The sequence below is a fragment of the Thalassophryne amazonica genome, chromosome 9 (assembly GCF_902500255.1).
Source record: "Thalassophryne amazonica chromosome 9, fThaAma1.1, whole genome shotgun sequence".
Classification (NCBI taxonomy): Eukaryota; Metazoa; Chordata; class Actinopteri; order Batrachoidiformes; family Batrachoididae; genus Thalassophryne; species Thalassophryne amazonica.
In genome coordinates this window covers 6593131-6618903 of record NC_047111.1, presented here as the reverse complement: position 1 = coordinate 6618903, position 25773 = coordinate 6593131, and the positions used below count along the sequence as shown (strand labels likewise).

The window sequence follows — 25773 nt, the reverse complement described above, 5'->3', positions numbered from 1 at the left end:
CAGGGAGGGGCAGTCTTTCTGCTGGGACTGGTTGGGGCTGAGGGAGAGAACCAGGAAAAAGACATGCCGTGGAGGGGAGCAGAGATCAATCACTAATGATTAAATGCAGAGTGGTGCATACAGAGCAAAAAGAGAAAGAAACACTCAGTGCATCATGGGAACCCCCCAGCAGTCCAAGTCTATAGCAGCATAACTAAGGGATGGTTCAGGGTCACCTGATCCAGCCCTAACTATAAGATTTAGCAAAAAGGAAAGTTTTAAGCCTAATCTTAAAAGTACCTTAAATAATCAGTTTTCTTGCCAGTTTTCTTCAGACAAGTCAGGGGATGGATACATGAACATTTCCAAGTCACTGAATATGTCTTGAACTTTATTTACATCAGTTATGAAGAAATACAAACAGTATGGCACTCTATGGTAAATCAATCAATCAATCAATTTTTTTTTATATAGCGCCAAATCACAACAAACAGTTGCCCCAAGGTGCTTTATATTGTAAGGCAAGGCCATACAATAATGATGTAAAACCCCAACGGTCAAGACGACCCCCTGTGAGCAAGCACTACTCCACACACTAAATCTGTGTGGAGTAGACAGTTCTGAAAAACTGAGTGACTGTGCAAGAAGGAGAAGAGTGAGGAAAGCCACCAAGTCACCCAGACAACCCAGAAGTTGTTACAGGCTTCTGTGGCTGTGGTTGGAGAAATTGTGCGAAGTGCATGTTTTGCAGTTTGTATCTCCAGTTATACAGCTTCATTGTGAAGTGGTACAGAGGAAGGTTTTATTAAAAAGAAGGCCTGAAAGTTCAGCTACAATTTGCGAGAAGGTACATCTGAGATGCAAGCCTAGATTTAATGTTTTGGTGAAAGAAAACCCCTCCTCTGTACAAAATAATTAATTAATTAATATCAAGTGTAGAGATTAGTTTGAGTCTAAGGAAGATAATTTTAGAATTTTTTATATTTAGAAGCCTCATTTACTTTTTGTATTTGAAAGGCCATAAACAAATTAAAATGTGTGGAATACCAAGGGGCTGAATACTTTTGCAAGCCACTGTAAAAGATATTTCCTGGACATCAGTGTGCACACAAACATCCGCTCTTGAACATGTAGAAATTGTAAGTAATGGACCGGTCACACGCTATACAATGATTCCTGAACGAAGGGGAAAAAAGTAAAAACGTCAAATCGTTGAGAAAAGGTGGACGAAAGAGCTTTATCACCGAATAGCCTGCAAATCAAGAGCGCAAAAAGGATAAAAGAGGAACAAAATGATACCAAAGCTAATGTTGATCTTGACGCTTTAAATGAAACACACCTGGAGCCACAGCTGGAGCAGTGTGTGTCTGCATCTCTGTATGTAAATCCCATTTCCTTTAGGCGGTTTCTTACAGTTCGGTCACAGACGTTGACTCCAGTTTCCTCCCATTCGTTCCTCATTTGTTTTGTTTGCATTTTCGATTTTTGAGACATATTGCTTTAAGTTTTCTGTCTTGACGCTTTGATGTCTTCCTTGGTCTACCAGTATGTTTGCCTTTAACAACCTTCCCATGTTGTTTGTATTTGGTCCAGAGTTTAGACACAGCTGACTGTGAACAACCAACATCTTTTGCAACATTGCGTGATGATTTACCCTCTTTTAAGAGTTTGATAGTCCTCTCCTTTGTTTCAATTGACATCTCTCGTGTTGGAGCCATGATTCATGTCAGTCCACTTGGTGCAACAGCTCTCCAAGTTGTGATCACTCCTTTTTAGATGCAGACTAATGAGCAGATCTGATTTGATGCAGGGTGTTAGTTTTGGGGATGAAAATTTACAGGGTGATTCCATAATTTATTCCTCAGAATTGAGTGAGTCCATATTTTTTTCCCTCTGGTTGGTCTAAAAAAGTAACCGTTACTGCCTGCCACAATTTTTTTTCCTGATTTCTTATAGTGTTTCTTAAAGCCAGAAAGTTGCCATTTGAAATGACTTTAGTTTTGTGTCATGTCTGTGATCTGCTTTTTTTTCTACAAATTAAACAACTGAATGAACATCCTCGAGGCCGGGTTTCCATAATTATTGCCAGGGGTTGTAGAACTACAGCAAAACAAAATACAGATGAATTGAGGTTTTCGGCGGCAGTTTAAAAATCCTGAAGGAGTGCCAGATGCGGGAATGAAGCTGCACGAAGGTTAAACGATGCCAACGAAAGTCCAGATTTCTTGTTTGGTTTGGCCTTTGTTGCCCTTTAAGTGCCGTGTGACTGGGCCATAAGGCAATAGGACCTTCAGTATTTAATGTAAATAACAATAAATGTATAATTTATATATATATATATATATATATATATATATATATAGTTTGCACTGGGATACCAATTAAACAACTGCCAATTAGAAATACGATGATACTCATACGGCAGAGTATTTTAACATTGCGTTATATTTATTGTCGCAAAGGCTGATATTTTAATACACAATCTTTAACCATTGTGCAAGGAATGAAACAGTTGCTATTGTTTGGTGTTCTCAGAACTCAGTTTGCTGATCTTTTTCCCTCTGTTGTTGAATTAATAGTAGTAATTACCTTGTATGTTGTTGGATTTTTGTGTTGTAGGTGGGGTCGAGGATTTGGACTCTTGGGCTCAATTTTTGGAAATGACAGTGCACTGAACCAGCCAAACAGTGTCTATGGGATGGTCTTTTATGCTTTTCAGCTCCTATTAGGTAAGAAGTTGCACTATTTGGAGTATTGTTTTTCTTAAACATTACAATGACACATTGCACAATCCAGGGTTCTCAGCAGGATTTTTTTTCTCAGCATAATGCGATGAAAAGATCACCTTAAAATGCCGGGGCTTGGGGGATGTTTAGGCTTTGCCCCTGCCTGAAGCTTTTTATAATGGGTTCTTTGTCAATCTAAATAAACAAAAATCTGAAGTCCAAACAGAAGAAGATTACGTCTCTGTGCTTCAAAATGTGAGGAAAGTGTCTCAGAAAAAAACAAAACAAAACAAAAAAGAACTCCACCGATTTGATGTTGAAGCTGCAGGGGAGACTTTCACCTGGTAAAATGTGCTGAGGGTCCAGCTGTCATCTCTGCAGTCTCACACCTGCTGCTACGCTTCTAAATAAAACAAAGGCTCTTTAAACAGCAGCTATTTTATTATTTCAAAAAGCTGTTTCCTTGTTTTAACATTAAATGAATGAATCATTCAACATGTCCATTAAGTCAAAGTTCGGTCAAAAAGACATTTGCACAGTAGAAGTCCATGTAGATTGTGCATAATTTTAAAACATTCACAATCAGTAGAATAGTGAAATTCATATTTTAGTCATTACTCTGTCCTGATTACGACATTAAAAACAATCACATTCAATAAGGACGCAATAAAATGTTGAAATAACTAAAATAAAAGAAAAATGCACCGAATACGCTGGTGTACGTCTAATAACTTATGGGTAAGTTTTGTATAAGTTAAGAGCATGTTGAAGCACGCTGGTATAAGGTCTGGTATGACGGGTTCATTGAAAAATTTTGGGCATGCACAATATTTTCGGTGCATGCCAGCATATGACTCATACGTAAGAAGTTGTAGGTAAGTTATGTGATTAGGGCTGCAACTATACATTATTTTAGTATTCAAGTATTCTATTGATTATTCTGGGATTAATCGAGTAATCGAATAAAAAGTACTTTTTTGTTTTTAAACTTCCATCAATAGTCCAGGGCTCTCCCTAAGCAATGACACAATCTTGCTGCACCAAAATCTGGACATTTTGCTGGCGATGGGATGTGTCTTTCTGTTTTGTTTTATTAACCATTTTTAAATTATTTTGTTTGTTTGTTTTTTTTATGTTGGACAGTGTCCCTGCATGATTTTTTTTTTTTTTATCCCTCTTTCTCTACGATTCAGCAGATGCATTTCAGCTGGAGGTTGAACGTGCAAGCCTCGCAGTCAGTTTTTTAGATTATATTTTATTTAAGTTACAGAGTTTGTGAAGCATTGTGTGTTGCCCTAAAAATTCAAACACTCAGTGCAAGTCTGAGCAAAACACAGTTGAAATAGTGGACTTTTTCTGAGAAGATCTTCTTTCAGAAAATGTTTCAGTGTGGCCGGGGATGGAGCTGTAGCTGTGTGAGGGACTCCCCTCACACCATGCAAAGAGAGACAGCAGCCGGCCGCTGGGTCAATAGCCACTCCCCACGTAGAGCGGACCGCATGTCTTTTAAAAATAGACAAACACACTGCTTCACTTTAAATGTGCAGTAGGTCTATTTCAGATGATCATTGTGGACCGTCTTTCTCTTAAAAGGCTGGGTACTGTATTTTCTTAATTTAAAAACCCGGATGTTTGTTTTTTCAAACCGTGCTCAGACCTGGCGCCTAAACGAGGCTGGCTTATTAACAAAATGCCACTTGCTGCCGGCACTGTAATATGGTGTTACGTTTCATCCCTGGGTGTGACAAACCAAAGACAGTCGTTTTAGATCAGAGCCCTCTGTGTGGCTGGGAACCCTCCCCTCAGCCTGACACACACCTGCTTTAACAATGAAAATCTCAGGGGCTGTGATTGGTCACTTTTCCATTTTCACTCCTTCCTACATATTGTAAACGTTTTTGTAGTGCACCCACTGATTACATTTCCATCATGGGTCAAATACGTTTGGCAGAAAAATCCGCAAATATGACCAGCTTCACAATACTGAGTCGGAAAAAGACGCTCAAATGACCCACAATTTATAGAGGAAAATTGCATGTACTGTAATGTTGGTTTGGAGGTTGATGATTGCATAAAGATGTGGAGCTATGTATGTAACTAACCTGTTACATAGATATAACAGATTTTTTCAGTTTCATACATATAGCAGATTTTGTCCATTTTATACATACAGTGGGTTACGATTATAATGGACAAAATTCGCTGGTCCATCTGAATGCGAGTTTAATAAATTTTGTGTTTTCTTGCATGAAGTGGTAAATGCGAATTATACTATCGGGCAACTTATGTTTTTTGTTTTTTCTCTTAAAGAGGCATTTTTGGACAGGTGTGACTTGTACTCTGGAAAATACTGTGTACAAGATGTTTCCAAACAAATCTCTCTTGCTCTCTCTCTCTTTCTTTATTTCTTTGCAGGATCTTTAAAGCTGTACGGCCTTTCAAATGTCACAAAACTGTCAAAATGTAGTTTCTACTGAAATCCAACCATAATGTAGGTTTATTTTTGTAACCTGTTGCAAAATTACAGCTTATTTTAATGAAGAGAACATTTATGTGGAGGGGAATTCCATGGCAAATATTTGTTTTTCTTTCTGAAGCCCCGTTCACACTGGGCCAACTTAGAGTTGTGTAATGACCACTGATCTGCGTCTACTGGCCTCTACTGGTGGTTGGCTCTCACTGCGGTATTGTATCACTTCCTGTTCCGGAGCACAGCGGTGTTTTGCTGTATCTGTTAGCTGTTTAATCTGTGCAGTTAGATTGATCTAGTTAACTAGATCAATCAATCAATCAATCAATCAATTTTTTTATATAGCGCCAAATCACAACAAACAGTTGCCCCAAGGCGCTTTATATTGTAAGGCAAGGCCATACAATAATTATGTAAAACCCCAACGGTCAAAACGACCCCCTGTGAGCAAGCACGTGGCTACAGTGGGAAGGAAAAACTCCCTTTTAACAGGAAGAAACCTCCAGCAGAACCAGGCTCAGGGAGGGGCAGTCTTCTGCTGGGACTGGTTGGGGATAACGATTTGTTTCACATTGTAATCTTCACGTGCCTTAACTAAAACACTCCCTCTGCTGAATCACCTCTAAATTATTTACACATTATTCACTTTGTGTGTTCTTAGGAATCCGCTAGCTTAGCGCAGGTATTAGTCCTTAGCCAGTTTAGCATGGTGGCTTCTCCTGTCTCTCCCGCACTTCTCTGCGCTGGGTGTGAAATGTTTAGTTATTCCTCGGCCTCCTTTAGCAGTAATGGTACTTGTAATAAGTGTAGCTTATTCGTAGCTTGAAGGCCAGGCTGGGCGAATTGGAGACTCGGCTCCGCACCTTGGAAAATTCTACAGCGAGCCAGGCCCCTGTAGTCGGTGCGGACCAAGGTAGCTTAGCTGCTGTTAGTTCCCCTCCGGCAGATCCCGAGCAGCCGGGAAAGCAGGCCGACTGGGTGACTGTGAGGAGGAAGCGTAGTCCTAAACAGAAGCCCCGTGTACACCGCCAACCCGTTCACATTTCTAACCGTTTTTCCCCACTCGGCGACACACCTGCCGAGGAACAAACTCTGGTTATGGCGACTCTGTTTTGAGAAATGTGAAGTTAGCGGACACCAGCAACCATAGTCAATTGTCTTCCGGGGGCCAGAGCAGGCAACATTGAAGGAAATTTGAAACTGCTGGCTAAGGCTAAGCGTAAATTTGGTAAGATTGTACTTCACGTCGGCAGTAATGACACCTGGTTACGCCAGTCGGAGGTCACTAAAATTAACATTGAATCGGTGTGTAACTTTGCAAAAACAATGTCGGACTCTGTAGTTTTCTCTGGGCCCCTCCCCAATTGGACCGGGAGTGACATGTTTAGCCGCATGTTCTCCTTGAATTGCTGGCTGTCTGAGTGGTGTCCAAAAAATGAGGTGGGCTTCATAGATAATTGGCAAAGCTTCTGGGGAAAACCTGGTCTTGTTAGGAGAGATGGCATCCATCCCACTTTGGATGGAGCAGCTCTCATTTCTAGAAATCTGGCCAATTTTCTTAAATCCTCCAAACCGTGACTATCCAGGGTTGGGACCAGGAAGCAGAGTTGTAGTCTTACACACCTCTCTGCAGCTTCTCTCCCCCTGCCATCCCCTCATTACCCCATCCCCGTAGAGACGGTGCCTGCTCCCAGACCACCAATAACCAGCAAAAATCAATTTAAGCATAAAAATTCAAAAAGAAAAACAATATAGCACCTTCAACTGCACCACAGACTAAAACAGCTAAATGTGGTCTATTAAACATTAGATCTCTCTCTTCTAAGTCCCTGTTAGTAAATGATATAATAATTGATCAACATATTGATTTATTCTGCCTTACAGAAACCTGGTTACAGCAGGATGAATGTTAGTTTAAATGAGTCAACACCCCCGAGTCACACTAACTGCCAGAACGCTCGTACCACGGGCCGAGGCGAGGATTAGCAGCAATCTTCCACTCCAGCTTATTAATTAATCAAAAACCCAGACAGAGCTTTAATTCATTTGAAAGCTTGTCTCTTAGTCTTGTCCATCCAAATTGGAACTCCCAAAAACCAGTTTTATTTGTTGTTATCTATCATCCACCTGGTCGTTACTGTGAGTTTCTCTGTGAATTTTCGGACCTTTTGTCTGACTTAGTGCTTAGCTCAGATAAGATAATTATAGTGGGCGATTTTAACATCCACACAGATGCTGAGAATGACAGCCTCAACACTGCATTTAATCTATTGTTAGACTCGATTGGCTTTGCTCAAAAAGTAAATGAGTCCACCCACCACTTTAATCATACCTTAGATCTTGTTCTGACTTATGGTATGGAAATTGAAGACTTAACAGTATTCCCTGAAAACCCCCTTCTGTCTGATCATTTCTTAATAACATTTACATTTACTCTGATGGACTACCCAGTAGTGGGGAATAAGTTTCATTACAGTAGAAGTCTTTCAGAAAGCGCTGTAACTAGGTTTAAGGATATGATTCCTTCTTTATGTTCTCCAATGCCATATACCAACACAGGGCAGAGTAGCTACCTAAACTCTTCGAGTGAGATAGATTATCTCGTCAATAGTTTTATATCCTCATTGAGGACAACTTTGGATGCTGTAGCTCCGCTGAAAAAGAGAGCCTTAAATCAGAAGTGCCTGACTCCGTGGTATAACTCACAAACTCGCAGCTTAAAGCAGATAACCTGTAAGTTGGAGAGGAAATGGCGTCTCACTAATTTAGAAGATCTTCACTTAGCCTGGAAAAAGTCTGTTGCTCTATAAAAAAAGCCCTCCGTAAAGCTAGGACATCTTATTACTCATCACTAATTGAAGAAAATAAGAACAACCCCAGGTTTCTTTTCAGAACTGTAGCCAGGCTGACAAAGAGTCAGAGCTCTATTGAGCAGAGTATTCCTTTAACTTTAACTAGTAATGACTTCATGACTTTCTTTGCTAATAAAATTTTAACTATTAGAGAAAAAATTACTCATAACCATCCCAAAGACATATCGTTCTCTTTGGCTGCTTTCAGTGATGCCGGTATTTGGTTAGACTCTTTCTCTCCGATTGTTCTGTCTGAGTTATTTTCATTAGTTACTTCCTCCAAACCATCAACATGTCTATTAGACCCCATTCCTACCAGGCTGCTCAAGGAAGCCCTACCATTAATTAATGCTTCGATCTTAAATATGATCAATCTGTCTTTATTAGTTGGCTATGTACCACAGGCTTTTAAGGTGGCAGTAATTAAACCATTACTTAAAAAGCCATCACTTGACCCAGCTATCTTAGCTAATTATAGGCCAATCTCCAACCTTCGTTTTCTCTCAAAAATTCTTGAAAGGGTAGTTGTAAAACAGCTAACTGATCATCTGCAGAGGAATGGTCTATTTGAAGAGTTTCAGTCAGGGTTTAGAATTCATCATAGTACAGAAACAGCATTAGTGAAGGTTACAAATGATCTTCTTATGGCCTCAGACAGTGGACTCATCTCTGTGCTTGTTCTGTTAGACCTCAGTGCTGCTTTTGATACTGTTGACCATAAAATTTTATTAGAGATTAGAGCATGCCATAGGTATTAAAGGCACTGCGCTGCGGTGGTTTGAATCATATTTATCTAATAGATTACAGTTTGTTCATGTAAATGGGGAATCTTCTTCACAGACTAAGGTTAATTATGGAGTTCCACAAGGTTCTGTGCTAGGACCAATTTTATTCACTTTATACATGCTTCCCTTAGGCAGTATTATTAGACCGCATTGCTTAAATTTTCATTGTTACGCAGATGATACCCAGCTTTATCTATCCATGAAGCCAGAGGACACACACCAATTAGCTAAACTGCAGGATTGTCTTACAGACATAAAGACATGGATGACCTCTAATTTCCTGCTTTTAAACTCAGATAAAACTGAAGTTATTGTACTTGGCCCCACAAATCTTAGAAACATGGTGTCTAACCAGATCCTTACTCTGGATGGCATTACCCTGGCCTCTAGTAATACTGTGAGAAATCTTGGAGTCATTTTTGATCAGGATATGTCATTCAGTGCGCATATTAAACAAATATGTAGGATTGCTTTTTTGCATTTGCGCAATATCTCTAAAATTAGAAAGGTCTTGTCTCAGAGTGATGCTGAAAAACTAATTCATGCATTTATTTCCTCCAGGCTGGACTATTGTAATTCATTATTATCAGGTTGTCCTAAAAGTTCCCTGAAAAGCCTTCAGTTAATTCAAAATGCTGCAGCTAGAGTACTGACGGGGACTAGAAGGAGAGAGCATATCTCACCCATATTGGCCTCTCTTCATTGGCTTCCTGTTAATTCTAGAATAGAATTTAAAATTCTTCTTCTTACTTATAAGGTTTTGAATAATCAGGTCCCATCTTATCTTAGGGACCTCTTAGTACCATATCACCCCAATAGAGCGCTTCGCTCTCAGACTGCAGGCTTACTTGTAGTTCCTAGGGTTTGCAGAGCCTTCAGCTTTCAGGCTCCTCTCCTGTGGAACCAGCTCCCAATTCGGATCAGGGAGACAGACACCTTCTCTACTTTTAAGATTAGGCTTAAAACTTTCCTTTTTGCTAATGCTTATAGTTAGGGCTGGATTAGGTGACCCTGAACCATCCCTTAGTTATGCTGCTATAGACTTAGACTGCTGGGGGGTTCCCATGATGCACTGAGTGTTTATTTCTCTTTTTGCTCTGTATGCACCACTCTGCAGTTAATCATTAGTGATTGATCTCTGCTCCCCTCCACAGCATGTCTTTTTCCTGGTTCTTTCCCTCAGCCCCAACCTGTCCCAGCAGAAGACTGCCCCTCCCTGAGCCTGGTTCTGCTGGAGTTTTCTTCCTGTTAAAAGGGAGTTTTTCCTTCCCACTGTTGCCAAGTGCTTGCTCACAGGGGGTCGTTTTGACCATTGGGGTTTTTCCGTAATTATTGTATGGCTTTGCCTTACAATATAAAGCGCCTTGGGGCAACTGTTTGTTGTGACTTGGCGCTATATAAATAAAACTGATTTGATTTAATGCGATGTACCATTTACGCTGAGCTTATGCAGCCCTACGTGGCAATACGCTGAGGGATGCAAAGTGATCTGTGAAATGGATGCAGAAAAATTCAAGATGTTTAATTCAAAAATTAAACATCTTGAGTTTTTTTTGCAGGTATTCGGTACTGTGCACTGCGTCCAGTACTCTATGCAACTCTCTGCTACTGTACACAATGCCTCCTCAATTATACGCTACCCTACACCAGTCCGGGGAAAAATCCTGTTAGGTTCTTTTTTATCAGTACAACCCTGCATTGCTAGATTTTACTCATCCTGCTGCACTTTGCTGGCAGTGAAGCTTCAAAGCCACAGAAGAGGCAGGCTAAGCTTCCCCCTGCGCGCAGTATACACAGCCATTCCTGTCTACTACAACCCCTGGCAAAAATTATGGAATCACCGGTCTCGGAGGATGTTCATTCAGTTGTTTTTATTTTGTAGAAAAAAAGCAGATCACAGACATGACACAAAACTAAAGTCATTTCAATCAATCAATCAATTAATCAATTTTTTTTATATAGCGCCAAATCACAACAAACAGTTGCCCCAAGGCGCTTTATATTGTAAGGCAAGGCCATACAATAATTATGTAAAACCCCAACGGTCAAAACGACCCCTGTGAGCAAGCACTTGGCTACAGTGGGAAGGAAAAACTCCCTTTTAACAGGAAGAAACCTCCAGCAGAACCAGGCTCAGGGAGGGGCAGTCTTCTGCTGGGACTGGTTGGGGCTGAGGGAGAGAACCAGGAAAAAGACATGCTGTGGAGGGGAGCAGAGATCGATAACTAATGATTAAATGCAGAGTGGTGCATACAGAGCAAAAAGAGAAAGAAACAGTGCATCATGGGAACCCCCCAGCAGTCTACGTCTATAGCAGCATAACTAAGGGATGGTTCAGGGTCACCTGATCCAGCCCTAACTATAAGCTTTAGCAAAAAGGAAGTTTTAAGCCTATTCTTAAAAGTAGAGAGGGTGTCTGTCTCCCTGATCTGAATTGGGAGCTGGTTCCACAGGAGAGGAGCCTGAAAGCTGAAGGCTCTGCCTCCCATTCTACTCTTACAAACCCTAGGAACTACAAGTAAGCCTGCAGTCTGAGAGCGAAGCGCTCTATTGGGGTGATATGGTACTACGAGGTCCCTAAGATAAGATGCGACCTGATTATTCAAAACCTTATAAGTAAGAAGAAGAATTTTAAATTCTATTCTAGAATTAACAGGAAGCCAATGAAGAGAGGCCAATATGGGTGAGATATGCTCTCTCCTTCTAGTCCCCGTCAGTACTCTAGCTGCAGCATTTTGAATTAACTGAAGGCTTTTTAGGGAACTTTTAGGACAACGTGATAATAATGAATTACAATAGTCCAGCCTAGAGGAAATAAATGCATGAATTAGTTTTTCAGCATCACTCTGAGACAAGACCTTTCTGATTTTAGAGATATTGCGTAAATGCAAAAAAGCAGTCCTACATATTTGTTTAATATGCGCTTTGAATGACATATCCTGATCAAAAATGACTCCAAGATTTCTCACAGTATTACTAGAGGTCAGGGTAATGTCATCCAGAGTAAGGATCTGGTTAGACACCATGTTTCTAAGATTTGTGGGGCCAAGTACAATAACTTCAGTTTTATCTGAGTTTAAAAGCAGGAAATTAGAGGTTATCCATGTCTTTATGTCTGTAAGACAATCCTGCAGTTTAGCTAATTGGTGTGTGTCCTCTGGCTTCATGGATAGATAAAGCCGGGTATCATCTGCGTAACAATGAAAATTTAAGCAATGAGGTCTAATAATACTGCCTAAGGGAAGCATGTATAAAGTGAATAAAATTGGTCCTAGCACAGAACCTTGTGGAACTCCATAATTAACTTTAGTCTGTGAAGAAGATTCCCCATTTACATGAACAAATTGTAATCTATTAGACAAATATGATTCAAACCACTGCAGCGCAGTGCCTTTAATACCTATGGCATGCTCTAATCTCTGTAATAAAATTTTATGGCAACTTTCTGGCTATAAGAAACACTATAAGAAATCAGGAAAAAAAAATTGTGGCAGTCAGTAACGGTTACTTTTTTAGACCAAGCAGAGGGAAAAAAAATATGGAATCACTCAATTCTGAGGAAAAAATTATGGAATCATGAAAAACAAAAGAACGCTCAAACACATCACTAGTATTTTGTTGCACCACCTCCGGCTTTTATAACAGCTTGCAGTCTCTGAGGCATGGTCTTAATGAGTGACAAACAGTACTCTTCATCAATCTGGCTCCAACTTTCTCTGATTGCTGTTGCCAGATCAGCTTTGCAGGTTGGAGCCTTGTCATGGACCATTTTCTTCAACTTCCACCAAAGATTTTCAATTGGATTAAGATCCGGACTATTTGCAGGCCATGACATTGACCCTATGTGTCATTTTGCAAGGAATGTTTTCACAGTTTTTGCTCTATGGCAGGATGCATTATCATCTTGAAAAATGATTTCATTATCCCCAAACATCCTTTCAATTGATGGGATAAGAAAAGTGTCCAAAATATCAACGTAAACCTGTGCATTTATTGATGATGTAATGACAGCCATCTCCCCAGTGCCTTTACCTGACATGCAGCCCCATATCATCAATGACTGTGGAAATTTACATGTTCTCTTCAGGCAGTCATCTTTATAAATCTCATTGGAACGGCACCAAACAAAAGTTCCAGCATCATCACCTTGCCCAATGCAGATTCGAGATTCATCACTGAATATGACTTTCATCCAGTCATCCACAGTCCACGATTGCTTTTCCTTAGCCCATTGTAACCTTGTTTTTTTCTGTTTAGGTGTTAATGATGGCTTTCATTTAGCTTTTCTGTATGTAAATCCCATTTCCTTTAGGCGGTTTCTTACAGTTCGGTCACAGACGTCGACTCCAGTTTCCTCCCATTCGTTCCTCATTTGTTTTGTTGTGTATTTTCGATTTTTGAGACATATTGCTTTAAGTTTTCTGTCTTGACGCTTTGATGTCTTCCTTGGTCTACCAGTATGTTTGCCTTTAACAACCTTCCCATGTTGTTTGTATTTGGTCCAGAGTTTAGACACAGCTGACTGTGAACAACCAACATCTTTTGCAACATTGCGTGATGATTTACCCTCTTTTAAGAGTTTGATAATCCTCTCCTTTGTTTCAATTGACATTTCTCGTGTTGGAGCCATGATTCATGTCAGTCCACTTGCTGCAACAGCTCTCCAAGGTGTGATCACTCCTTTTTAGATGCAGACTAACGAGCACATCTGATTTGATGCAGGTGTTAGTTTTGGGGATGAAAATTTACAGGGTGATTCCATAATTTATTCCTCAGAATTGAGTGAGTCCATATTTTTTCCTCTGCTTGGTCTAAAAAGTAACCGTTACTGACTGCCACAATTTTTTTTCTTGATTTCTTATAGTGTTTCTTAAAGCCAGAAAGTTGCCATTTGAAATTACTTTAGTTTTGTCTTATGTCTGTGATCTGCTTTTTTTCTACAAAATTAAACAACTGAATGAACATCCTCCGAGGCCGGTGATTCCATAATTATTGCCAGGGGCTGTAGATACGAAGCACAATGCAACTCTACGTAGGCCCGGTGTGAAAGGAGCTTAAAATGAACTACAGGAGGAAGCGTGTGTGCTCATTTGATCATGTGAGGTTTTGAGATTGAGGTTTTGACCTGACCCACTTGCTGGTTTGCACTGTTGCCTCACAGCAAGGAGGTCATTGGATCGCTTTGCACTGAGTACTTTCTGTGTGAAGTTTTCATGTTGTCCCCATGTTCATGTGGGTTCCCTCCACGAGTTACCTCCCACTTCCAAAGACATGCGGGTTAGTGGAGTGGTGACTAAATAGACAGTAGGTGTGCATACGTCTGTCAGTGTGTTTGTCTGTCTACAGTTGTGCTCAAACGTTTACATACCCTGGCAGAATTTTGTTTTTGTTTTTTTGCCATTTTTCAGGCAACATGAATATGTCAATATGAATAAATCATGACAACAGAAACTACCCAAATGACTCTCATCAAAAGTTTACATCCCCCCTATTCTTAATATGGCGTGTTGCAGCTTGGAGTCTCTTGTGGTCGTTGTGGACGAGGCTCTCTGATGGTCTTGGACTTTATTTACATCAGTTTATGAAGAAATACAATCAGCATGGCACTCTGTGGTAAATTTGCATGGAGCAGACAGTTCACAAAAACTGAGTGAGTGTGCAAGAAGCAGACGAGTGAGGAAAGCCACCAAGACACCCAGACAACCCAGAAGAAGTTATCGGCTTCTGTGGCTGTGATTGGAGAAATTGTGCACAGTGCAAATTCCGCATTTTGCATCACCAGTCTTTAGCTTCATAGTGGAGTAGAGCATAGGAGGATGTTCTTTCACCAAAGCAGATCAGATCTTGGCTTGCATCTCAGATGTACCTTCTTGCAATTTGTAGCTGAACTTTAAGGTGTTCTTTTGAAGAAAATCCTCCTCTGTAGCACTTCATCATGAAGCTGATACAAACTGCAAACACTAAATCACTTCACTTCAGAGGTGTTCAAAAAGTGTTTTTAGATGTTTATTTCTCACTCAAAAAACAGATTTATACAGAAATAAGCTCTTTTGGAGTGTTTTCTGCCATCTTGTCTTACTGTGTTGGCGTGTTGCCTTTCTTTACTCCAATTGGCAGTCGCCTTTTCTTCCCAGCATGTTTGTGCAGACTGGGAAAGCCCCCACGTGCTCTATGACATCACTGAGTAATAAATTGTTTCCAGACAGCACAAATTTTGAATATACTGGCAATCGAATATTATGAATCCATTATTTAAATGCTAAGGAATAAAATTGTAGTGGTGCCAAAGAAAATTCTTATGATTTAAATCGAAAAAACCCGAAAGGCCGTACAGCTTTAAATGTATCACCATAGAATGTAAGGTACTACAAATTGTTCTCACTGTTCATGACAAAGAATCCTTAAAGTCAACTTAAAAACAAAATCAGTTCAATTGCTTTCACAGGAGGACTGAACCACAACAACATTCTTTAGCCTGATCAAGCTTCAAGTCTTTTGTCTATATTACTATAGCTAGAGACCAGAATGTTGAACGTGCTCTCATCTCTTATTCTTAATGAATAATGTGTTTTAAAAAAAATCAAAAATTCTACCAGCTGAGTCTGAAGTTTGCCAAATGGTAAGTCAGGTGGTGATCAGAAGGCCTCGCTGTCGTCATTCTTTTGTTGTGCCTGCCTGGTGTGGATCTGAGCAGTTAAGATGGAGTACACCTACAAGACTTTATGACTGATGTGTATGAACTTGCAGACAGTCTACTTCCCATAAAGGATTATATTTGCTGACTCGGTCATGCAGGTTTGACACGTTTGCCTGCTGAGTGACATATCTGACTTGTCTTGCCACCTGGTGCTGACACAGAAGACTGTCCTTTTAAGATTTCCATAGTAAAGGCAATTGCACTCAGTTTTTAAACCCTGGTCCCACCAAATAATGAAGGATGAATAATGAGCCACGCAGCATGTTTTTTCCATACAAGAGGATTTATTCAACTATCGTAGGAGAATAAAGGCTCTTAGAGGCAGTATATTCAGCTAACAAGGCTCATCTCTGAGCGTTCTGCTAATTTCAAGATGTTCAAAATTTAAAATGAGGACTAACGAGGATTATAGAGGCGTGTGTGGTGAGGACGAGGCTGTAAAAGTGGAGAACGGATCTGTCCAGGAATGCAGAACGGCAGCACGCGCAAGAGTGTGATTTTGCAGACATAAATGGGCGAACACAAAGTTAAAAGTGGGATCACGGTGTTGAAATAAAGCCAGTGAGAGGAAGTGGAGAGGTGACTATCCAGGAACCTGTGGTTCGGTTGTAGCTGGTCTGGTGCATATAATGACTCTGGAACACAGGTGAACTGCAGCCTGACGCACGGCGCACACCGGCCGGACTGTACTGAAGCGTCTATTTTTGGACCGCGTTTAAAAAAAATTTGACATCATCTTGAATGGATGCTGTGAATAAACCCACACTTTAAAGGGACCAAGTGTGGGAGGGCTGGAGGTTTGGACCAAACCCATGCCTAAACGTGCACCAACGTCTTGTTACATGGCGCTACATGGATCATATGTGGCTTGATGTGGATCATATGTGGCGACACGAGCCACTCGAGGCTGGACGTTCTATACCCGCTTACTCCAATCGAGCAGCCTGTGTCTGCTGGGATAGCAGCAGACACAGGCTGTGAGGCACTGTACACCCAAGAGAGGGCGCCAGTCTGTCACATACAGACAAACACATACAGTCGCACCCACACACACACACCTACAGACACTTTAAAGTTTCCAATCCACTTAACCTGCATGTCTGTGTTTGTGGGAGGAAGCCGGAGCACCCGGAGGAAACCCACACAAACACGGGGAGAAACTCCACACAGAAAGGGCGAGAAACGATCCCATGACCTTCTTGCATTAGTGCTGACCACTAAGCCACGTGCCACCCTAGTGTGAATTATTTTATTAATTTATTAGATTAATAGTTTATGTGAACATATGCAAAACGCAAAAGTGAGCATTATTTTTGCATGTTTTGCAAAGCAAACAAATCCTACATGAGTATAGCCTTGACCCCGGAGACTCAGTGACTCATGAGGACGTTGACCAAACGTTTTGAAAACAGTTTGACATCACAGAATTGGAACGAAACCCAACTAACTGACCTATTAATGTAAATCTGCTTTATCTTGAATTGCATTATTAAACTGCATATAAAAACATCAGAGTGGATTATTACCATTACCCGATTATTCCCAGTTTGGGTTTATTGTGGTCGTGTAAACATAGTCAATGTACATTTTTGTTTCCCTGGGAGTTTTTGTTTCCCTGGGAGTTTTTGTTTCCCTGGGAGTTTTCGTCATGCGCCAAATCAGCTTCCCTGAGACTTCTAAAGAGTGTAAGGTTTTGTTTCTCTGTGTGGCGGTCTGTGAATGTGTATTGGCAGGGTGCAGAGTGTGTGTGTGGTGTGAACCGATGTGGTTTCATGACCAAAAAAAACTTTTCCCGATTTATATTGTAAATTTATGACTTTAATCTTAGAAAATTAGTTTACTTGTTGCAAATTTATTACTGTATAATCTCAGATTTAGTTGTAAATTATTTGTGATCCCCGCTGATAACTCTCTTTAACTTAAGAATGTTAGATATTTTTTTCCTCATAAAATTCTAACTTTATTCTGGGAAAATCTTTTTTTTTCCTCTCTGAATACTAACTCCCCCCCGCCCCTTTTTTGGAAGTACTACTACTAAAATTTCACAGTTTATTTAGTCTCTCAGAAGATGATGATTTGGATGACAATCACAGTGACAGGAAGTGACTTGGGCCAGTTTACCGTGTCGGTAAATGGTAAAATGGACTGCATTTATATAGCGCTTTTCCATCTGCATCAGACGCTCAAAGGGCTTTACAATTATGCCTCACATTCACCCTGATGTCAGGGTGCTGCCATACAAGGTGCTCACTACACACCGGGAGCAATAGGGGATTAAAGACCTTGCCCAAGGGCCCTTAGTGATTTTCCAGTCAGGCTGGGTTTTGAACCAAGGATCTTCTGGTCTCAAGCTCAACACCTAGACCATCACCTCTCCCAACTAGACCAACACCTTGGATGTTATTTGACCTTTCTGCACAAGTGTGGTTTAAAACACTTAGAGTGCCTTGATAGAGAGAGTGGCGGCAACTCAGAACATGGCGCCATTTTGGTTCCAACTGCGCTGAACTACTGAATGAACCTTTTAATGTTTTCAACATTTTTTAAAATCATTTACCCACATACAGCAACACATTCTATCATCCCCACAAGCTATCAAATTTACATAAATTTACAATTTAGGATGATTTATTTAATTAATTTAAAGCCTGATTTATGCAGCTGCTGCTCTTTAACTCCATGTCATACAGTGACATGTGTGACAGTTTTAAAGTTCTCCCTCTCTGGATTATACTTTATTCTGGATTAATTCGACCCTCAACAAGCTTTTCTTTCTACAATCATCACCTCCAAATCAAAGGTAAGCTGAACATTTTCCTCTTTTACCGACTTTGTGCTGTAAATGTGATCCGGACTTTTCTGATCCATTTATCAACGTGCGCACTATAAAAACTATTATAATATGATGGGAGACAAAGGATTGAAAGCAGAAACATTTCATATCACAGCCTTTTGTGTTTGATTTAACAGGTGCACATCAGGTCCCAGTCTGAACACGGTTTGTAAAAACTAAACGGTTGGACTTTTAATCACAGAACTGACTCCGGTCCCACTTTCCTTAAATAGGCGAGTGTCAGAGCCCAACTTTAATTTGTACCTCTGATGGGACATTTTATCCGATGTGAGCGAAAACCCGTTGTACAAAATATGGTGTTTATTACATGGAAAACAATACAAAATCTTTTTTGTGCAGTGATTGGGAATATCTGGTGATGTTTAGGTGAGTTTTTTTGTACATGGGACTGAACAATAAATTTACCTCGCAAAGCTTTGACGATGATGTTGGCTTCCATCCCACACAGCTGACTTTATTTTCCCAAATTTTTCTTCTCTTCAGATCTGAAGGGAATCTGTACATCTTGAAACCCTTGTGTCTATTTGTGTCTCCAAATGCACAACAACCTGACATTTTCAGCAAATAAATAAATAAAATATCTGGATTTACATGCAGACACATTAACAGCCAACACTATTTGAACTCAAGATGGCACCAGGAGTCACGTGACTGCTTTTTTTTTTTTTTTTTTTTTTGACTCGTCATGTCGACACTGTCTCTATCAAACCACTCTAAAAACGCTCAGCCTGACCCAGTACCGGCTTCTACATGCTGTTATTCCGTACATGTGCACTAAATGTGTTCCGTTCCAGAAACAAGTGTTATTTATTGTAATCCGTCTTATACAGCATGTGTTATCCTTACATGTTTTGGTGTTTTGGCAGCAACCAATAACAAGAACAGCCACAGAGGAACATTAATCTTAGAACAAGGACTGCACCTTGTGTGACAACACAGCAGTGTGATCCGTGTTCACAACCTCTGGCAAAAATGATGGAATCACCACACTTGAAGGTTTCCCCCGTTTGTTACTACATAGCAAATAAACAAACCACACACACACACACACATGGCACAAAGGTCTTTTTCAGGAATTGTGCATTCTGGCTTTGTGAAATACAAATCAAAGTAAGTTTATTTACTGCAGATGATAGTGTATGTATTTTGAGATCCACTCACTCACTCATCTTCATCTGCTTACTCCAGTTACAGGTCGCAGGGTTGCTGGATCCTATCCCAGCAGTCATAGGGTGTGAGGCGGGGCTCAACTCAGACAGGATGCCAGTCTGTCGCAGGGCCACATACAGACAAAAGTTTCCAGTCCACCTAACCTGCATGTTTTTGGATGTGGGAGGAAGCCGGAGCACCCGGAGGAAACCCACGCAAACACGGGGAGAACACGCAGAGTCCACACAGAAAGGCCACATTTGGGAATCGATCCCAGGACCTTCTTGCTGTGAGGCAACAGTGCTAACCACTAAGGCACAGTGCTGCCCTATTTCCATAACCAGTTGAGGAAAAACAAAATGACTTTGTTTCCCCTACTCGTTGTTTTATGACGGCTTGAGGTTTCATGCCCACATCAGTGTTGCAGGTTGGAGTCTTGTGATGGAGCAGGTTTCTTCACTTCCACTGCAAATCTTCAGTCAGGTTGAACTCTGGCTGGTTACTGATGGTTTTCTTCTGATTTAGCTGATTTCTTACAGTTGTCTCATAATCCTCGATGCTTCTTTGTGCCCCTGCATTTTTTTTTTTTTTTTTTGGGTCCATTTTGTGTCTCTGTTAATTTAGCTGTACACACTCAGTGAGAAATAAATGGTCACAATATCACAGTTTATTGTGATTTTATATTATGAAAATAATTTTTTTAAAATTAGAATCTAAATTAACATCCAGAAGAGGGGGCAGCACTTGACTTATGCACTTGACTGTTTATTCCCTTACTTACTTACACAGTGTGACGCTCCTGATGCTTACACTCCTTATAGTGTAAATGTGACTTACGATATGCATGCTTTAGTTGTCTATTATTCAGCTTTTTCCCGTGTATAATGTTACAAAAAGCAAAACAAAGTAGGGAGTTGTATGTGTCAGTGCGCATGTCCAGAAGTAGCTCTCACACAGTGCATCGTTTACATCCGTGGACACCGGCTTTAGGCATCTCAGCCCTTTTAAGGCCTCTTTCAACTGAAGGCAGATTGTGTATTTTTATTAGACTTGTGGCTGAAAGTGATTCCATCATTTTTCTCCTGAATTTGATGTAGGGAAAAGTTATGTGATTAATTAGACCAGTGGTTTTCCAGTGGCGGGTGCCAGAGTTCTTTGGGGGGGGCACAAAAAAGTAACTGTAAACACTGTTGACCTGCAAAAGAAGAAGGGGGAAAAAAGGAAAAAGAAAACATTGTTAGCCAACATGCCAGGAGCAAAATGGATACATTTTTAGTGCGTGACTCTACCAGTGAGAAGACAAGAGTTTGGGGGCAACAAAAAAAAAAAAAAAAGAAAGTAGAGGACGATCTTTGTTTGCGCCTCTCCACAGTGCGTCGCTGCATCAGCCGCCTGTGCGTCCAAGACCCAGACTCATTATTGCTCGCACTAAACAAGGGGTGAGACAAGATGAGACTAAATATGTATAAATGTTTAATTAATATATTGATGTTTAAGTGTTAGTTATGTCAAAGACATTTAAAAACACAGAGATGTTTAAATGTTAAAAATCCAGTGTTTAAAATAGAAAAACAAAGTTGTTTTTTTTTTTTTTAAAACAGTTAAAATGTTTGAAAAGGGTGTAAAAAGTGTAAATGCATAGACAGGTCCTTAAAAACACACAAATATATTTAAAATGTGTTTAAAATGTAAAAGAATAAAAAGAAACACACAAAGATGTTTAAATGTTAAAAATAGTGTTTAAAATAGAAGAACAAAGTTTTTTTAATAAAAACAGTTAAAATGTTTGAAAAGGGTGTAAAAAGTGTAAATGCAGAGACAGGTCCTTAAAAACACACAAATATATTTAAAATGTGTTTAAAATGTAAAAGAATAAAAAGAAACACACAAAGATGTTTAAATGTTAAAAATCCAGTGTTTAAAATAGAAAAACAAAGTGTTTAAAAAAAACAAAACAAAAAAAGTTAAAATGTTTGAAAAGGGTGTAAAAAGTGTAAATGCATAGACGGGTCCTTAAAAACACACAAATGTGTTTAAAATGTAAAAGAATAAAAAGAAACACACAAAGATGTTTAAATGTTAAAAATACAGTGTTTAAAATAGAAAAATAGAAGAACAAAGTTTTTTTTTAAAAAAACACTTAAAATGTTTGAAAAGGGTGTAAAAAGTGTAAGTGCATAGACAGGTCCTTAAAAACACACAAATATATTTAAAATGTGTTTAAAATGTAAAAGAATAAAAAGAAACACACAAAGATGTTGAAATTGTTGGCGGGGGGGGCACACTCTCCCACACTTTGAAACCCCTGAGTTAGGCTATATTTAGCTTGTTTGAGGTATAGTTTGTGGAGAATGTTAAGCTGTCAGTGTGTGTGTGTGGTTTTATTTTTATTTGCTCCAAAGTGATAAACCTGGCTGAGCATCGCCCACATGTGGCGGTTCCAGAACTGTCTGCCAGTGTTTGTAGACAGAGTGCCGTCATGATCGCTCATATCAACAAATGTTTGGAGAAAAATGCACCTCATCAGATTATCTGTGTGTTTTCCGCTTGTTTGCTGAAGCCTCAGTTTGTGTGTTTTTGCTGCAGGAATGACCGTCAGTGCAATGGCTGCTCTTATTCTCATGATGACGTCCATCTTGTCGGTGGTGGGCTCGCTCTACCTGAGCTACATCCTCTATTTTGTCCTAAAGGACTTCTGCATCATCTGCATCACCACATACGCGCTGAACTTCATTCTCTTTATTCTCAACTACAAGCGACTGGTTTACTTGAACGAGGCCTGGAAGCAGCAGCTCCAGACCAAACAGGACTAAGCTGTTGAGACGGCAACACAAAAAAAAGAAAGAAAGAAAGAAAGAAAAAAAAAAAAAGGAATATGACCTCTGAACATTTGACTTGCCACCAGGAGACCTTGCTTCCAAACGACGTTTATTCTGCTGTGTTCAAAAAAAAAAAAAGAAGAAATTAATCTTGATGTTGGGCCTGACATGTTGATCACAGAAGGATTTTTAAGGATTTTCTTTGTTTTTCTTATTGTCTTTGTACTCGCGTAAGGAAGTCTGTGTGTTTGGGGGAAAAGCATCAACTCAAGCACGCGAAGGCAGAAAGCCACAAAACAGAGCGATGGACAAGGACGTGTTTGAACAAATAGGATCACAGTGGAAGTGGGAAAAGGGGACATTACAGATGTTTACGTGAAGTGTTTTTTTTTTTTAAAGTTGTTTCTTTGTAATGGATCTGCACTAAAATAATAATAAATTAGAAAAACACTCATTGGATTAAGTGTGCAGAGAAGGTTCCAGGGCAGACTATGCTGACTGTGTTTTCTGTGTTTGTGGAGGACCACCACAGCACGGCACATTGGGAGATTGTGTGTTGTGTGTACAGCAGTCAAATTGTTCCTTTTGCAATTATGTAAATAGCTGAGCAATATTCCAGTTTAGATTATTTAGTGTGGATGCAAACCTTTAAGGAAATAAAGAGTCTAATAATCAGGAAGGAAACAATGCTAAAACCTGAACAAAAAGTGAATTTCACGATGGGATGAGAGATGTGTGTTTGCAAGGTGTAACTTTGTAGTTCTGGTTGGGCATGCAGTTCAGTTGTGTGGATTTCTTTGGTTTCTGCTTCATTTGCTCTCAGCAGCCACATGCACCTACAAACAAACAAACAAAAAACTGGGTTTGTTACACAAAGTGTGCATAAATATGCACATTGTAGATTTTTTTTTTTTTTTTTCTCCTTTGGCTTTGGAAAAGCATTCCTGCCACATAACGTGGGATCTTCTAAGACTTATGTGGCTAAATGAGTGTTAATGAGGTGAGGGGTTTTGTTGTTTTTTTTTTTCTCCACAGGTCTGAGGCTTTATTTTTCTGATCACATTTTCATAGACTACCATTGAAGTGTTTTCCCTTTCCTCAAAGTCTAAGAAGGTAGCAGAGGGTGCTACACTGTGATTGCTCGGGGCGTGAGGCCTCATCTTAGCATCTTCTATCGTTGTTGAAACCTGTCCAACTTTTGTTCACTGTTCTGTGCGCGTGTGCGTTTGATGTTAGTTGAATTGTAACTTTGATGTTAAGAACATGTGAACAGAAATCAGAAGATGCTTTGTTGGCATGAACAGCAGAAGATTCTTTGATTCCGAAGTCATCATCAGAAGCCATATATTTGGTTTGTGACGTCTTTTGGTCCAGTAGGTTTTTTTTTTTTTAAGATGAGTCACAGACCTTTTTAAGCAGTTTAATTCACTACTTCAGGGACGTATACAGACAGCAACAGTAAGAAGGCTGCAGGTTGTGCTTTGCCACAAATCCACACTATCGTAGAACATGTAAAAGTTCACAACCGATCAGGTAGAACAGAGTTTATACGTTTCTACTGGAATCGCGTGCACAGTTTGTCGTCTCTTGGTGTGAACTAGAGGCTCTCTGGTTCTCAAAGTTTTACTGTACCTGCTTACTCAGTCACTGCTGTTGTCTTTAGGTTGCTGGTGCATCCAGGCTTACTGTGTGGTTGTGAGACTTGGACATTAACCGGTGATGCAAGGTGTCAATTAGATGTCTGTGATACTAGGTCTCTTCAGACTGTCCTTGGGTAAAGCTGGAAGGGCTATAAATGCAAAGTTACTTTCAGAGATGTTGGAAGAGTATCACATTGTGAGGGAATGAGAGTCATGTCATTTTGGCTGTGTGGCACATTTCCACCATGATCCAGCATGTAGATGCTGCACCACTGATCTTTATGTCTATTTTAGATTGAGCGATGCCTGTGAAGAGCTAATGGCATCATTAGATCACTGGACAGAGGTCTTCAGCGATGCCAGTAGCTTTGCGGGAGAACAAAGGTTCAGGTCTTTGAGGTCTAGGTGCCTCATGTCTTACTGTATGTAAACAGACTTACACACTAACTGGAAACCTCAGAGGACACCTGGATGTCTTTGGTACCAGCTTGGGTACTGCTACCTCAGTGTTGAGGACCCCAGCAGCTGGAGAAGGTCAAGAGAATGCCCATATTTCACATGACTGCAGCAGATAGATGGTTACTTTCTCGAGGTGCGAATGGGTTGGTTGTTTTTCCTAGGTAGTTGATGGTTCCATAGTGTGGATGCTGTTACACATGACACCAGTTGCCAGATGTCTTCACACAGCTCTAAAACTAATACATTGCCTTTGAAAGCTAAGGAATTTGATGTGCTATCACGCGTTCTTTTAAAGTGTAATAAGGTGTGCTGGCTCTTGGATAATGTCATGCATATTGTCAAAGATCAATAACGACAATGAAGACTGCAAAAGACTGCAAAAACATTCAGATGAAATGTCATTCATCTGAATGTTTTTGCAGTTCACATTGATTACATCTTTGGTGACCACTGGTTTTAGTAGCTTTTTTTTTTATAATGATGGCGACTGTCATTAAGGTCAACTTAGTCCTGTTCTATGAAGCCACAGGCCATTGTTAAAGGGAAGCTGCCTGACTGTCAGATTTTGAAGAACGGCATTTCTGGTCTCACCTTTACTGTAAAAATGCTTGTGGGTGTCTTGACACGCAGTCAGTATTCCATTTCACCAGTCTGAAGAGCTGATGGGTCAGACTAGTTTTGATCTGCTGCCGAAGCTCATAAATGCCACTTGTCTTTGTGAATGTGATGTAGATTGGTAGCTGAATAGGCTGAACCTGTACTTAGATTCAGATCAGCAGATCACTCCGAGCTTTTTAAAGGTGGTGCTTTATATTTCAGTGTTTCCCAAACCAGCTCCTTGGGACCCAAAGTACTGCTCATTTTCCATTTCTATCTGCTCTAATTTCATTTAAATGAGCCTGTCAGGTGTGTTCCATTGTTCAGCCAGCTGTTGATTGGCTGAACACACCTGATGTGGTCTGAGTAGCTCAGGCACAAATGGAAAATGTGCAGAACTTTGGGTCCCGAGGACTGGGAAAATGTTTTATTTCAATGGATTACCCAATTTAACAAATGATATTCAAAAACTTAGTTTGCATTGTAATTGATTGATTTGCATTTAGTTGACAATTGCAAAAAGCAACAGTACATTCCTTAAACATAAATTTATGTTAATTGTAATTTTTCATCTTCTCATTAAGATCATCCTGAGGTTTTGTGTCATCAGATGTGCATCAGGTCCATTTTCATCAGAACCCAGAATGAGGTCACTACTTTTGTACTTTTACAGAAAAGGCTGTGTGCCTGTGTAAAGTGTAGGTCTTTCTCGGACCGTAGAACGGGTGTGTAGGTAGCCTAGAAGT

General features: G+C 40.1%; 1 protein-coding gene and 1 long non-coding RNA gene across 2 annotated transcripts in view; one reads left to right on the top strand and one right to left on the bottom strand.

Moving 5' to 3' along the window:
- The window catches only part of vkorc1l1 (vitamin K epoxide reductase complex, subunit 1-like 1), a 32490-nt gene extending 9932 nt beyond the window's left edge, over positions 1-22558 (top strand). Inside the window, exons 2-3 of the mRNA XM_034177532.1 lie at positions 2599-2708; positions 22099-22558. Of these exons, the coding sequence (XP_034033423.1) occupies positions 2599-2708; positions 22099-22325 (337 nt within the window). The 3' untranslated portion in view covers positions 22326-22558. The remainder of the gene's footprint in view (positions 1-2598; positions 2709-22098) is intronic.
- Positions 725-25773, bottom strand: LOC117516691. Its single transcript, XR_004562517.1, has 3 exons — positions 23595-25773; positions 9650-9655; positions 725-737 (listed from the first exon to the last, which is right to left on the bottom strand). It is a non-coding gene; the product is annotated as an uncharacterized LOC117516691 (long non-coding RNA).